The 14,414-nt window shown below is 37.0% G+C and overlaps 1 protein-coding gene across 8 annotated transcripts in view; it reads right to left on the reverse strand.

Annotated features, from left to right (window-relative positions):
• GPAM (glycerol-3-phosphate acyltransferase, mitochondrial) overlaps window positions 1-14,414 on the reverse strand; it is a 45,865-nt gene that overhangs the window by 8,229 nt on the left and 23,222 nt on the right. For all 8 annotated transcript variants that reach the window (XM_032445326.2, XM_015867381.3, XM_015867384.3 and 5 more), the window contains exons 5-16: window positions 12,361-12,474; window positions 10,995-11,144; window positions 10,117-10,213; window positions 9,084-9,220; window positions 7,945-8,044; window positions 7,012-7,224; window positions 6,519-6,632; window positions 4,975-5,060; window positions 3,891-4,006; window positions 3,122-3,192; window positions 1,894-2,158; window positions 1,264-1,406 (exon numbers count right to left, since the gene is read on the reverse strand). In XM_032445326.2, the coding sequence (XP_032301217.1) occupies window positions 1,264-1,406; window positions 1,894-2,158; window positions 3,122-3,192; window positions 3,891-4,006; window positions 4,975-5,060; window positions 6,519-6,632; window positions 7,012-7,224; window positions 7,945-8,044; window positions 9,084-9,220; window positions 10,117-10,213; window positions 10,995-11,144; window positions 12,361-12,474 (1,606 nt within the window). The remainder of the gene's footprint in view (window positions 1-1,263; window positions 1,407-1,893; window positions 2,159-3,121; window positions 3,193-3,890; window positions 4,007-4,974; window positions 5,061-6,518; window positions 6,633-7,011; window positions 7,225-7,944; window positions 8,045-9,083; window positions 9,221-10,116; window positions 10,214-10,994; window positions 11,145-12,360; window positions 12,475-14,414) is intronic.

Raw genomic sequence — 14,414 nt, forward strand, 5'->3', positions numbered from 1 at the left:
ACTAAACAAACTATAATTAAATATCAAATCCATTATAGAAACAGCAGTTTCCTGTTCTGTATGTTTTTTCTAGATACAGCAGTAGAACCCCTTCTAAACAAGTCATTAATCTTTTACCACCCAAAGCGTTTGTGCATCCATGTAGTTAGACAGACATGAAATATTACAGTGAAAGAAGATATTTAAAATTTGTCCATGTTTTTGGAAAAGAAACATTACTACACTGGTAGAAAATAAATGAAGCAAATATTAAATATTTGTTGTTTTGGTTTTTTTTTAAAGCAAACTCCAGAGCAATGAAATTACTGAAGAACTCTGCCAACCAAGTGAGCTTGCCTTATATTTCATTTAAAAAACACAGAAGTCAGGAAAAAAAAATGTGTGTGCAAATCTGAGAATTCAAGAATTTCTAGAATCTCTAAGCAGCTTGTACTCATATGGAACAAAAAACAGACAGCACTGAAAGTTATAGGTGTACAGAGCATCTTTCAACATCTAACATTCTGGAACGAAACAAAAAACAAAGCCAAGCAGTGTTTAAAATTGTCACTAAGTATCAGGTGTGGCACCACGGGACTCTTGCACAACTGTGTAAATTAAAATTATCTTTACAATCTGGAGTCCTAGTTTCCACTGTAGTTTCAATCACGCATGCAAACTTGTATGAGTCTGGTACTCTCCAAGACTTAAATCTGTTTAAATGAAAATATTTAAATAGCTTTGGGGAAGTGCAGGTAATAGCTGTGATGGTCTCACTATCTAAGAATGACAAAATCTGCTAGAAGGCATTTAGTGGTCCAGCCTATACTTGTGGGAAGCTACAGAGATTGGCCCTTCTTTCTCAAGGAATGTCTAATGTCAGCTTTGTAGAAATGCTGCAGGTTTGTGCTGTTTTTCACTCACTCAGCAGCTGCATGAGCAGGAAGTAGGCACCCAGTATGTACCCCTAAACGTGATTGTGTCCTATTCTGCTAATTAAACCATCCAGCAACAGGAAAGAGACAAGTTAATTCATGTTATCTTGGATCACACATCTTCTGGATGAGCTATTATGATGCAACTACACTCATTCAAAGGCATTTCCTTGAAACAAATGGGAATGCTTTATTTTTTCAAATGCCCTTCAACTTCCTACTTCCCATTATCACCAGTGAACATAACAGAATCAAGACAATTAAAGAAACCATTAATTCTCTTCAAAGTAATAAAAGCAGAAAAAGGCAGTAAAATTTTGATAAGTGAACAGTTAGAGCAGTTACTTACCAAAGATACAGTAAATTCATTAGAAAGCAAGTAGCACAAGCTGGCAGCTTTTCGGACAAGGTGCTCTTGACTAATCAAACTAGGAGAAGCACCATTGGTACCATTTCTGAACCTCTTACTCTGAACTGCACGAAGACTGCAGGCTAAAGCAGAAACAAACATTAGCAGAGCTTTCACAAAGTGTCTGACAACAAAGAAAACCTAAAAACTTCCTTTTTGTCTATTTTTATGCCTATAAGCAGTCCAACATCATAATTGCAACAGAAAAATAAGGACAGAAATTGCCACTACAGCTTTTCTGTTCAATTTATCTCATGTTGAAACAAAATCTTATTAAGAAATTGCTAAACAAAGCCTATCATCTGCCACATTGGCTCAAAACTCTGACAGCACCTTGCCTACAGTAGTGACCAATACAAGAATACTTCCAAGAAAAATAAAGGAAAATCAAACAGTCCAGACAAAAACCAATCTTATTTTAATATTGTCTTTCTTAGAATAACCAAAGGGTTAGGCAGAGAGGGAAGAAATAAGCATTAGTAAACAGTAAGAAAAACTGGGAGGGTTGTGCAGAAACTTTGAGTTCACAGGTCATAAGAATGTCATTCAATAGTAAACCCAAGCTCATACCAATGACTGCCTCTTTAATGAATACATGAAGAATTCCATTGCTGTAGAAATTGAGTTCAAAGACAGCAGGGATCGTTGTGCTGGGAGTGATGAAGAACTCGTTGTTTCGGCTAGTGTTTGTGATATTTACACAGTTCCCCAGCAAGTGGATGGCATGCATGACAACATCATCTGAGTTCCCTGAAAATCCCAAATCGAAGTCACGGGCTAAGACCTCTTCCTTCATGGAGAAGAAATCTTCTACCAACCTGGAAAGATCAGTACCCTAGAAATAAAAACAGAATCACAAAATAACATTCTTTTTATAGAAGAATTTATTGTAAATAAATTCTTTATGTAGGAGCACACATATAGAGATACTGATTTTCAACAATCCAAATTTCAAGTCATATTATAAAGCCTTGTTTACATGGGTTTTGTTGAAACAGAGCATGGTTTCTGAATTACACACAATTAAAGCCTTGCACCTATCTGAGAACGTGAGGTTTCTGATTGATTCTTTGTCTGCTTCACAACAACAGAAATGTAAGTTGTTCTTTAAGAGGATATGTTAGAGTTGTCATACTTCCATTACCTCTGCTACAAAAGGAAATATCAACTATCTGGAAATACTGTAAGTAAAAGAATTTTTTTTTTCAAGTTGTCGGACACATGCGGAAAAGCTTTTCCTTAAGCATTTACTTGGTGTGTTGGTTGGTTGGGTTTTTGTTGCAACACAGACTCAGACCACATAATATAGTGCTTCTTTCATCCCTTCACATTAGGAAATCGGAAAGATTGGACTGATGGGAGTAATGATGCAGTCTGTGACTGGGAAAATTACAAACCTGATCAATATTTTTCAATGTGTTCTCAATTTATGTGCAGTAAAAACTTCAAATTAGAGGGAAAGGAAATTCAGACAAAATGTAAAGCATGCTTACAGGAGAAAACATCTTCCAAGCCCCCATGCAAAAAGGTGCAGTTAAACATTAGAAACATCCTGCCAACATGGTAAAATATTCAGGTATCAAGGAATAGCAAAACTCATTTGAAAATTAATTGAAGAGCTGCTACCCTATTCAATGATAAATGTTTTTAAATGTCAGGGCTCAAAAGTGAGATTTTAATAGAATGAACCAAATTCATGTATTCTTCAAAAAAATGTAAAATTAGATTTTTTATTTAAAAATCTATTTTCACGTGGATTTTATTTTCACATGAAGTTTAAGCAGCACAGAAGCCTTACCTGCCTATGTCTGTACAGCAGCAAACAGGCAACAATGTGGGTAGACATCACAGCGCAGGACTTGTTAGCAGCTAGAGGTAAACAAGACAAAGTGACTGTGGGACACTTCAATAGAATGAGAAGCTTAGAACACCTTTACAAGTGAAATATTAGCCACTACATAAAAAAAAACAACTGGCATCAGTATGAGGTACTGGCATATTTCAGCTCTTAATGCTTCAGCTCCTTCTAGCAATATATTAACCCTACAGAAATACCATAGTGACCAGGCATAATTCTGAAGTCTTGTAGGCATGTAAAACACTAATGTAATCAAACTAGGAAGCATGAGTGAAGCCCAAGCATTTACTAAGCTACAAGTACTGTTTTGTATACATCTCTTAAAACCACAAATCATAGACATGCTAATTGACATGCCATGCAGCCTATAAGCTGGGCAACACTGGTCCATGCAGACAGAGAGCATGTAACACAAATTACATCTGCAAGACACCATAATAGCTCTTTCTGTGGTGTGATAAGAAATCAATGTATCAACAACGATTAGTTCAAGCACTTCAAAGTACATCAAATTCAGTACACTGGTGCAATGAATTCACAGTTACCAACATAAACAGATAGAAGGCAAAGGAGTGAAAGCTGTTAGGAAAGCATTTGAAGTCAGGGAATAACCACCTGAATGCAGGGAGTTTGCACTATCAAACAGCGAGTTAGTTCAAGCAACAAGCAAAACAAAATAGGGAGCCTATGGTGATACTGATGCACTTACTGAATAAAATATGCTCAGCCAAGTTGGCTATCAGCTCTCTCCTGTAGGGCTCACTGGTTATATCCCTGGAGTTGGGCAGTGAAGCCTCAGTACCTTCATCCACAGTATCATTAGGTCTGAATACAAAACAAAAACTTGCATTATGACATTTGGATTGATTTTTTTTAAGATACATTAACTGAATTACAGTGCAAAAATACGTTATGTGTTCTGGTAATGACACTAAAATGTTATTCATAACAGGCTCCACAAAACGCTGAATATCTACCGACTTTTCTCATTAAGCAATAATCCAAGATAAAAGACCATCTACAGAAAAAGAGCAATGTATAACACTTGGCTTTTCCTATGGCTATTCATATTGCCACTACATCATTGCGCTCCACAGCAGTTTTTAATGAATATGAAACAGAAGATGAAGCCTAGAAGGCAGTTTTCACCTCAGCCACTCTATAAATCAGAAATGGTCTTTTGTATGGACCTATGACCTTCTCATGATAAATAAATGATGTTGTCTCCACTAGGTCCACGTGGATTTGTACAATCCAAGCAAAGGCCTCCACAAAAATGTACATTTTTATAACAAATACAAGTCTATTCCTACAAGAAAAGTTTTGCATTTCTGAACGAGTCATCTCCTTGAGCAAGGGATATTCTCAAGACCTCATTAGGAAGTTATTTGGTTTGGATACATACAAAAATCCATCTGAAGTATTTGTGTGTTTTAATAACATACTCTTCCTTTTTCACTGCGTCATTTTTTCCTTCAAATTATTCCTTAAGGTTTAAAATTAAACCATCAGAGGTCACTACAGTTTATAAAAGAAAAAAAAAAAAAAGCCTCCTAGAACTTATTTAGAAAGAAAAAACTCCAGAAAGAATGTAACTCTTGGAACAAAATGCACAGTTATAAACATCTAACATTTTCTTTGTCTACACACAATTAGATTATCCTCGGGGAGCTCAAGCACCACTTGAAACATATTGGAGAATTCTAAAAAGACAAAGGATGGGAAAAAACTAACGAAAGAAAAACCAAGCCCAATGTGTCTTCCCCCTCCCAAGCAACCAAAAAACTCTTTACCTCGATGGAAGTATAGCTGGTAACAAAGCTTGTTCAAGAGAAAGAGGAGCAGGCACAGGTTTTTGACTTTGGCTGTTCACGTATTCCTGTTAAGAAAAGGATTCTTATTTTTTGTACTTTTTTCCACCTTACTTCTGTGTTTAACTGATAACATTGTTAATATGAAAAAGGCAATAATTCAAAACTGCATTTGTGATTAAAAACAGCTCACACAAAAAGAGCAGTAATAAGGTTACGGAAGCAACAAGCTTGCATGAGCTTGTTCACTTTTAATGAAATGGAAAACTTTCTAGAGCAAGAAATCCACACTTGGTGAAAAACACTGTAACAAAAACAATGCATAATCACTGTCAGCATCTTGCTGGGAACAAGTCCTTTGAGACCAGCTTCTCCATGATTAAATTAATGAGAACTGCCTTCATTAGCATGAATGAGAGCTGAGTCTAATACCCATTTAGAACCAACACAGAGATTATAATTATTGCTTCACAGTACTTCATTTAAACACTGGGATAGGAAACATTTCCATAGGTAAACATTACTACAGAGGCTCTAGCTTTAAGACACCATAAAATTAAAGCACTCAGGAAGTAGGCACTGTACGACATACTTGAAATTCTTGAATTACAAATTTCTCAGAAGCCTCTTCTTACAGGTTAGCATTTACATTACTGTGCTTTTGGGACACTGTGTTCTTCCAGTTCCTATGAAGACTGATGTGGGAAACTACAGAGCTACTTGGCCTGCTGGTCAGGAAAAGTTCTCCCAGGAAAGCTACTTTCACAGCCAGCTCTTCCTCTTCTGGTTCTAATTCTGTACTCGCAGAGCTGCAAAAGCTCAAAATTAACCCTAAAAGCTCATTGTCTTAGAAAAACACGATATAACTACGTTAATTTTAAAATGATGCAGTTACGCTTCTGCAACACTTGGTTAAGGCATACTGATAAAATTTAAGTCATACTTATTTCTGTTGTACAAGAATGAGTATGCATACAAATGAGAGCTGGCAGAGGTTGTTAGGAAGGTACAGAGAGATCAGCATTTCACTAGATTAGGAGGGCAGATAACCTTCTTTTCCTTATACTGATCCAGGAGCAATTGTTAGCTCTCAACCAAGAATAGCCTTTAAGTGACCCAAGCCGCCTTCTTTGTAAGTGAATTAATATCTTTCCCTACTACACTAATTATAATGCAGTGCAGACAGTCACAATAATTTCATGCTGCGGTAATTGAACCCTCTAAAGCTCTCCAACCTACTGCTTTTCTGAGAGAAGCAGGGCAGAAAGAAGAATGCCTAATTAATTTGAATAATGTTCTTGTAGGTTGTTGTTACAGCATGTTAATCCTATTAAAGTCACACTAAAAGTAAGCTATACTGTTGCAGAACACAGACTCCTGAAACGCATATAGATTAAGTGTAATACTAGTAGATTCTGCAAAGAAATCCATAAAAATTTATAAGTGAAGGCAGTTAGCACTGTGTAAGTGCATCACTGCTGAAATAGCAAAAATATCAAGTCTTCATAAGAAATCTTCAAACTTACTTTTAAGGAAAATGGTTGTGCAAAATCTACTCTGACACACCCATAGTTCTTCCGCAGCATTCTGAAGACTCCTCTAGCAATACCCCAAAGACTTTCATTCTTCTTCGGCTTGCCCTGGAAAACATAATGGTTGTTTTTTTTATTATTATTTTCTTTTCCAATTTAAATAAAATTCAATAGATTCAACAGACACAAGGGTAAAACTTCTGATATGCTTTCTAACTTAAAGTAAGTCTAGAGAGCTATTGCTTTTTCCATACAAAAAATAATACATTCAAATGTTTATATGTCATGAATTGAAACTTAGAAGTAGTACCCATTCTTCAGCAACCTCCATCTGAGAGGTTTTGTGATTTGCAGCTTTACACTCTTCATCACAAACAGCAAGTGCATGAACCAGAGAACTACTAGCACATAATTTAACTGTGTAACAGACTCTCCCACACATCAACAGAAATTCCCCAGGCAAAACAGGCTGTTCAATTGCCCTTACCAGCTGTTCACTGTTATAGTGACCTTCAATTATGCGATCGTAGGAGATTCCCACAGGTATAATTAGAACATCAGGAGTAGCATTTGAGAAGAGAGCATCCACTACCACAGATAAAAGACCCGCTCTAGGACCGGATGTCTTTCCACTTCGAGACCGTGTGCCTTCCAAGAATATTTCTAAAAACTGCTGCTGTCTCAATAATTCTTCTATGTGCTGAACATGAAAAGATTGAAGAAGAAGGAAAAAAATACATATCTTCATAGACTGCTAAATTCATGTTTGAAACATATTGTTCCTCATCAGTAATCATTTTCTCTTCCATACCTTTATAAGACCACGAGCATGACTTGGCATGAATACTTAGAATAATAAGCAACAATGAATGCCTGACACAAATCCAGACCAAACTGTTATTTAATTTGCATGAATATACAAGCAGTATAAAGCCATTGGTTCAAGAATATCTCTAACATCAGTTGATTCATTTGAATTGCATATGTCTCTTCTTCAGGTTCCTAGGAACATCTCATCCTCCAAGATGCAAATAGAGCTAATCTACTCAACTGCAAAAAAGAACTGTAACAACACATGATAAACAGAGACCTCCATTAAGTCAATAAAACTGATGTAGATATGCACTGGTACAAAAGAAACCAGATAAATAAGGCTTAAATCTAATACAGAAATCTTAATTCCAGTTCTTTAAACAAAGACTGCACAAGGTGAAAACCTCATCCTCAAAGGTACTGGGCATTCAGTTCTCTTTTACCTCATGCATTCAATTCTTGATGCAAAAATGCATTCTGTCTATGTAGAATGAACCCTAGACAAATTGAAAGCACTAAAAACCTTCTCTGAACCGATGGAAGTCACTCTCCCATCAGCCACCAAACTCAAGTGCTACCCATGGACACAAAGACAAGAAATACATACCACATACAGCAAAGCTCTGTAGAGCAAGTCCTTACGACCATCAGGACTCTGATCCAACTTTCGACGAATGAAAAATCCTCCCAGCTTGCGGATCAGTGTGCTACGAAATCAAGAACAGTTACACTCATGGGTTTCAGTCTGTAGGAAACTACTACCCATTTAGTGCAAAATTCCTAGTGCAAAACAGAAATTGAGGTTATTATAAATGAATTAATCTTTTATGGGACTGCATAGATATTTCTAATGAATAGGCTTCTCTATGCTGACTCGTTCCATTTCACTACATTAACAGACCACTTATCCACTGTAGTGAACCTGAGCACTGTAAGTCAGGGAGTTAGTGACCCAAAGAACAGTTTATGTGAGTAGGCCTTCATGCCTGCATTGTGCTGCACATATGCCCTGGCTGCGGGTTAACCTCAGCTAGTTCATTTTAACAGAGGAGCCTGTAGACAAGTCCCACTTTTTAGTGGGGAGTTGTCATTATAACACCATCTGCATGATCTTGGGTTTATCCAAAAGTGCACCAAGAAGTTCTCATGAGAACATCCCTTCATACCGGGATAATAATGGACCAGTAGGTCCGTTTGGCACCTACTGGCGCCAGACACCCAAGATACTCCCCTTTCTTTCCTTGTTATGTTCCACAAAATCCAGGAGCTCTTCAGAGATCAGTATCCCCAAGCTCTCACTCACTGGCAAAAACTACATAAAAGACCTTCTGATTCCCTTCAGCAATACAATTTAAACGCAGATCAAATTAGAGTACTTTCCCACAAACCATTATGCACTCAGTACTGTCACTGCCCGATAGCTGGTTCATTAAACTTCATAAGAAGAGTTTCACACATTACTGACTTATTAGTTTTTCCTTAGTCACCTACCCACTTTAAGACTCCTACAAGAAATTATTATTCCTCGACCCACTTAGGTTCTGGCAGACTTTCTCTAAAGGATTCTGTGATGGTCTCTCTCTGAGAATGCAATAGGAAGCAAAAAGTTCTACTAAAGTGCCCAATAATCCTGACATTCCCTTACATGTGGTTGTGAGATACACTGCTCACCTGACAAACACCTGACACTGCTCACTTTTGTCTTTTTCAGATAATAAGAAGTTCCACGCAGCTTATTAACTTTACCTGAAGATGGGGATGTTGAGGTTATTCCCTGCAGCAATATAGGGTGCTTTGATGTTATGGCAGAAAAGTATGAATGTAAGGAGCAGGTAATCAATGTGAGATCTATGAACAGGCAGGAAAATAAGAGGCAAATTCATCTATGGGAGGGAGAGAAGAAAAACAAGAAGGCAGGTGATTAGAAATGTAGAATATTACTCCTCTTTTAAAATCAATCATTGAAATTGCTAGCATCCTATTATCAGAAGTAACGGTATTTTTCAGTTGCCAGCATTCATTTTCTTTACTTCTGGTTTTCATTCAGCTGTCATAATGCCAACATTTTAGTGAATTCTATTTCCACGGACCGCAGTTTTCAGTTGGTTGCTTATGAGAAACAATGACTGATAATCTTCAATCTCATAGTAGCGATACAGCAATCAGTAAGTTTAAAGGGATGGGGCCAATTAGTGTCCAAGTGTTGCTAATTCTTTTCATAAGACATCAACAAAAAGAATCTAATAGTGGGGTTCTTAAAAACTGTACTCAAAAGATTAAAGAAAATACTGGCAACGATTTTTTCTCTCTTTGATTTATCTAACATGTCTTTGTAGAAACAAATCCTGCAAAGAAAGAATAAATTCAATGGAATGTAAACAAAACCATAGATTTAGTGGTACTTTTAATCAACTTCAGGGAGAATTTAAAGACTGGCAATAATATGATAGCATAGAAGGCACTTCATTTCTTGTTTTCTAATCCAAATTAAGGCAAAAGTAATTCTGAAAATCCTAAACACACCCACTATTTTTCAGTACTGTTTGCCTTGGCATAGAAAAAGAAATAACCCTGGATGTAGGTTATGAGATAATTAAGCAGTCTTACAGTTAAAATTTGATCCTGAAGCAAAGACAAAACCGAGCTGACATAGTATTTAAGGTTGCACAATTCTATCATAGACTAAGAGAACCTTGAGAACAGAAAGTGCTATAAATGTAAACATCAACGGAAATGAAACCCCATCAAAATATCTGCCTTACTTTCCCATCCCCCTTACCTCTGTTGCTGCTTTGACCATTTCTATTTGACCTCTGTGGACCTGAATATTCCAGAAAAAGCTGTTAAACAACTTCAGTAACACCCAGCCAGTTAACCTGAAGAAAAGAACAAGCATAACTCAAAGACATTCACTCATTGGTACCTTTATTTTTACACTGCTTCCATATGACTGAAGATAAAGCCATACAATTTCATTATTTCACATTCAAACAAGCTCACTGTGAAATCAAGTTGCTTAACAAGTATTTGCCTATCAACTAAAGCTGTGTTACTACATTAGTTACTACATTTCTGTCATAATTACAGGAGGCTGAAAAGTTGCATCAACCGCAGAGGCTGTTCAGACTGCAGAGACTGCTTAACATATGGGGCAAGTTAAGAGGACTTACAATCAACAGGAATAACTAAGCTGATGGATAAACACATTAAGTGACAGCATGTATCTCATCTTGCGGCAAAACAATATTCAATTTTATTACTAAAAGTAGACATCACAGTAGAATATTATATGTAAGAGAAGACTAAAATGCTGATAACTACAAGCTATAATATTCAGTGGGTTATCAGAAAAAATATTGGTGTAAAGCACTAGAACCACACCTAGCTTCAGGAAAAAAAAGTTTGTATTTAATTATGTAATTAGGTTTATGCCTTGAAAATGTGGAGGGCTTTTGCTGCATCTGAAAATGAAAATTATCTACGGTTTCAACAGCTAACATCAGAAAAGGGATTTTTATGAATAATTTCTTATTATTTATGAATAATTATTCATTATTTATGAATAACACATTATAAGCTCTGCTGATACTACACAGAGCGAAGCTCCCTCCTCTGTTCTTCTTCCCATTGACAATACAGATGAACCATTTCTATTACCTGATTAAAGCTGGTGACACATTTGCTACCATTTCCTGGAGAATTTTCCTAGCTTTTTTCTTCACTTTGTTGATAGCTTTAGGATCCGTCTGAGCAAAGCTACCTGGAACACTTGGCTCAGAAGCTTCATCTACGATGGCCTTCTGTACCCTAACATTAAAGAAGTAAAATTTATGAAACAGTCATGCAACAGAAGAGTCCAAGACAGACAACCACTGGGAATAAGCTACCACAGCAGTAATTTGCAACCATAAAAGAAGAACCACACCAAAGAATCATGTACTCTAAATTCTCTAGATCTAATTTAACACCACTATGTTCCAATTAGAGAGGTGGATGACAGATATATGTGATCAAATTTTGCCATAAAAAACAGCTATGGCCACACTTCATAGGTACCCATACTAACTGATCACTGAGTTTTAGAAATGGTTAATAAGGTTAAAAATGCAAAAGAACATCTGAAATCTCCTCTTTCTCGATACTTTGTTTTTACTGTCAAGTTCACTTACCTCATCATACAGATTTATGCAGCTGCAGTTTTCTACTTCTACAATATCTTCCTCTTTGCATTCTTGGTTTCATATTAAAAAAAAATTACATGGTCTGCTTTTCTCATTTAGAACACATATATGAACAATGACATGGGCTACTACACAATAACTGTGGCACAAAGTAGTCTGCTTTGTTTTTCAAAACCAACACCACCATCTTCAGATGGGTCTTGAACATTAAAAATTCAAGAGTTCAGAATGTCAATGCAGATGGTGTGCAGCCTCCAATAAAATTAGTCATGAGGAGCAGGCAAGAGGCTCGGTTTCTGTGTCCACAGAAAACAGATACCTTAATAGCTGATCAGGGGCTCTGCACAACATTTAAAATGCAGTACATGAGACAGAAAAGAAGCTCCACAAAGTAAAGTGCAGCTGTTTCATCTCTATAGTCTTCTTCCAGTTTTGCCTCATGCTGCCATCATAAACTAGGGGACTCTGAACTGCCACTTTCCCACTATTTCTGAAGGATTGGCAATTTTTGATGACAGTAGTATAGCTGTAAGTAATAGCGATTAACTTGAATTAGAGAAACAAAAGTCTGAAGCATTTCCACATAGCAGTTTATTTTTCTGCATACTGAGTCTGCTGTCTGTCCATAATGCATTGTTTATTTTGAGATTAAGAATTATAAATCTCCTCTCCTATTGTTGAAACAGAAGTTGCAAGCCACAGTTCTGAAGTGCTGTGCTAAAAAGATTGTATCTCCTGATATTTTAAAGAGACTGGTTTTCAAAGTCTGCAGTTTCCAAATTCTGACACATTATCCTATGTGTTAAATCATACAAAAAGCATTTCATTTTGCATCCACTTACCTACTGCTATTCAGCACATTTTCTGTCAGGTTCTTGGCAAACATTCCTTTATGAGCATCCCTCTCTAGCACAAAAAGAACGTAACAAAGTCGTCTTGCAAGCCACCCTCTGTACCTACAAAACATGAAGCATGTTTGAGTGTGAACCTCAAAAAAAAAAGGAACTTTAAAAGTGTCTGAAAAAAGTACCACAAGAAGCAAAAGCAAGTGAAGTTCTTTGAAGAGCTACTTAAAAACTTCTCTGTTCTCTGCACCTTAGATCTTGGCCAGTTGAGCACTTAGTATTGTGCAATACTCTTTCATTACCTTGCACATGTAGAAATATTTGAAGCTTACTTGCACTTCATTGCTGAAAGATCTCCATGAACACAGAACATAAAATTGTGAGAAGCTGTTAATTCGAGAAAGAAAGAAGCAGGTTGCTGAAGTCAGGTACAAAGTCTGGGGCCTGATTGATAAAGCCTGGGCTTTTCTATCATCTGTCTGTACCAAGTGACATAGCACCACTGAGGACACAACAGTATGGTGACATGGGAAGAGATACAGGGCACTGCATAAAGCATAAGAAATGACTGAAGCATTCAAAGTCTATCCTTTTTTTCCCCACTTGTCTTTACAAAAACTCTGTTCTTAGGGCTGGAAGTACAATAGAATGTGCTGCTCCAGTGCCTGCCCCAAACACCGTCACAGACAGACACGCTCCCAGTCCCACTGCCAATCCCACCACGGTCTCACCTGCCTGCTGAAGTCAGCCCAGGTGCTAATGCTGGCAGCTGAACCTCCCCCTACCACCTCTCAAGTGTGTTTATACGTATTGCAAATAGCCATAGAAGCTTAGAAGAAACCTGTATATTACAAAACGTCTAGCAGCCTGAGCACGCACACCACTCCTACTGTAATTAGGATGAGTGCCTGTGCAAATGCAATCAGCACTGTCGCGTAACAGTTATACAAATATTCAGACTGTCTCAAAAGATAAAGAATTTTGCTAACCACATTGTCAGGGAAGTAGATTGATGATACTGTTCTAATTGCTCTTCCATTTTCCCCTTCCCATCTAAGTTTGACAGCTTTATTGATTTCTCTAAAAAGTAAAGTGAAAGAGATACACTTCTTTCTGACAGAAGTTTTGGTAACTAAAAACAAATTGCAACAGCATGCAGCTACTGGAGGGACCTGTCAAAACACAAAGGCTCCTATACTCATTTTAAAGCTTAATCACAATGTAGAATAATTAGAAAACCTGCTTTCTAATCATAATCTGTAACGACAGGAGAAAAAACTCAGAACAGATCCCGTCAAGATACACTATTCTGACCAGAACCTGGTTCCAAATTACAGAACCGATACATTCACATCTCAGAAAAAAGATGCTGGTGATGTTTCAATAAGTTGCCTAAGACCAAGAAACTGTTACTGTGTAACCCCCAGGGGACCTCAGAACTTCATTAAAATGATCAATTTTCAGACTAATGACATTCTGAGCAAGAGGCATTATATTTCAGAATAATCCAATAACTCACATTTTCCTGCCCTTACGTTTCTAACTTAAGAAGTTCTCAAAATCAATCAAGGATGAGACTTTGGAAACCAATTTTTAAAAAGTTAAACCCTATGTGAGTTACTTTTCTGTATTCTAAACAACAAGCAACTCTTAAAAAAATAATTCAGAATTGAAGAAAGAACAGCCTCAAACGTTAGCTTCCTGCCTCTCAAGCACAGCACAATACTGCCTTTCTTCCAACTCAGACACTTGGGCTCATTTCTTTCAGGCTGCTGGCCTCCCTTTGTTTGCTCTGACTCTACAGCAAACACTGCAGAATCTGCTTATGCTAATGACTACTGTAAAAACTGCAGCAAACATTATTAACTTTCCAAAGAACAACATGAAAATTTTTATGTAGTTCCAGCAACTTCATTGCAGAACAGAAGACGTATTTCACATAGCACAAAACTTCGTTTAGGTCACACATGCCATCCTTCAGATGCTACACACTACCACAGCCTAGGAAAACATTTTCAGATTTAACTATCATTAGTAATAATAGTCTGAGC

Source organism: Coturnix japonica, chromosome 8, assembly GCF_054131305.1.
Source record: "Coturnix japonica strain WE chromosome 8, WE-NBRP24, whole genome shotgun sequence".
Taxonomy (NCBI): domain Eukaryota; kingdom Metazoa; phylum Chordata; class Aves; order Galliformes; family Phasianidae; genus Coturnix; species Coturnix japonica.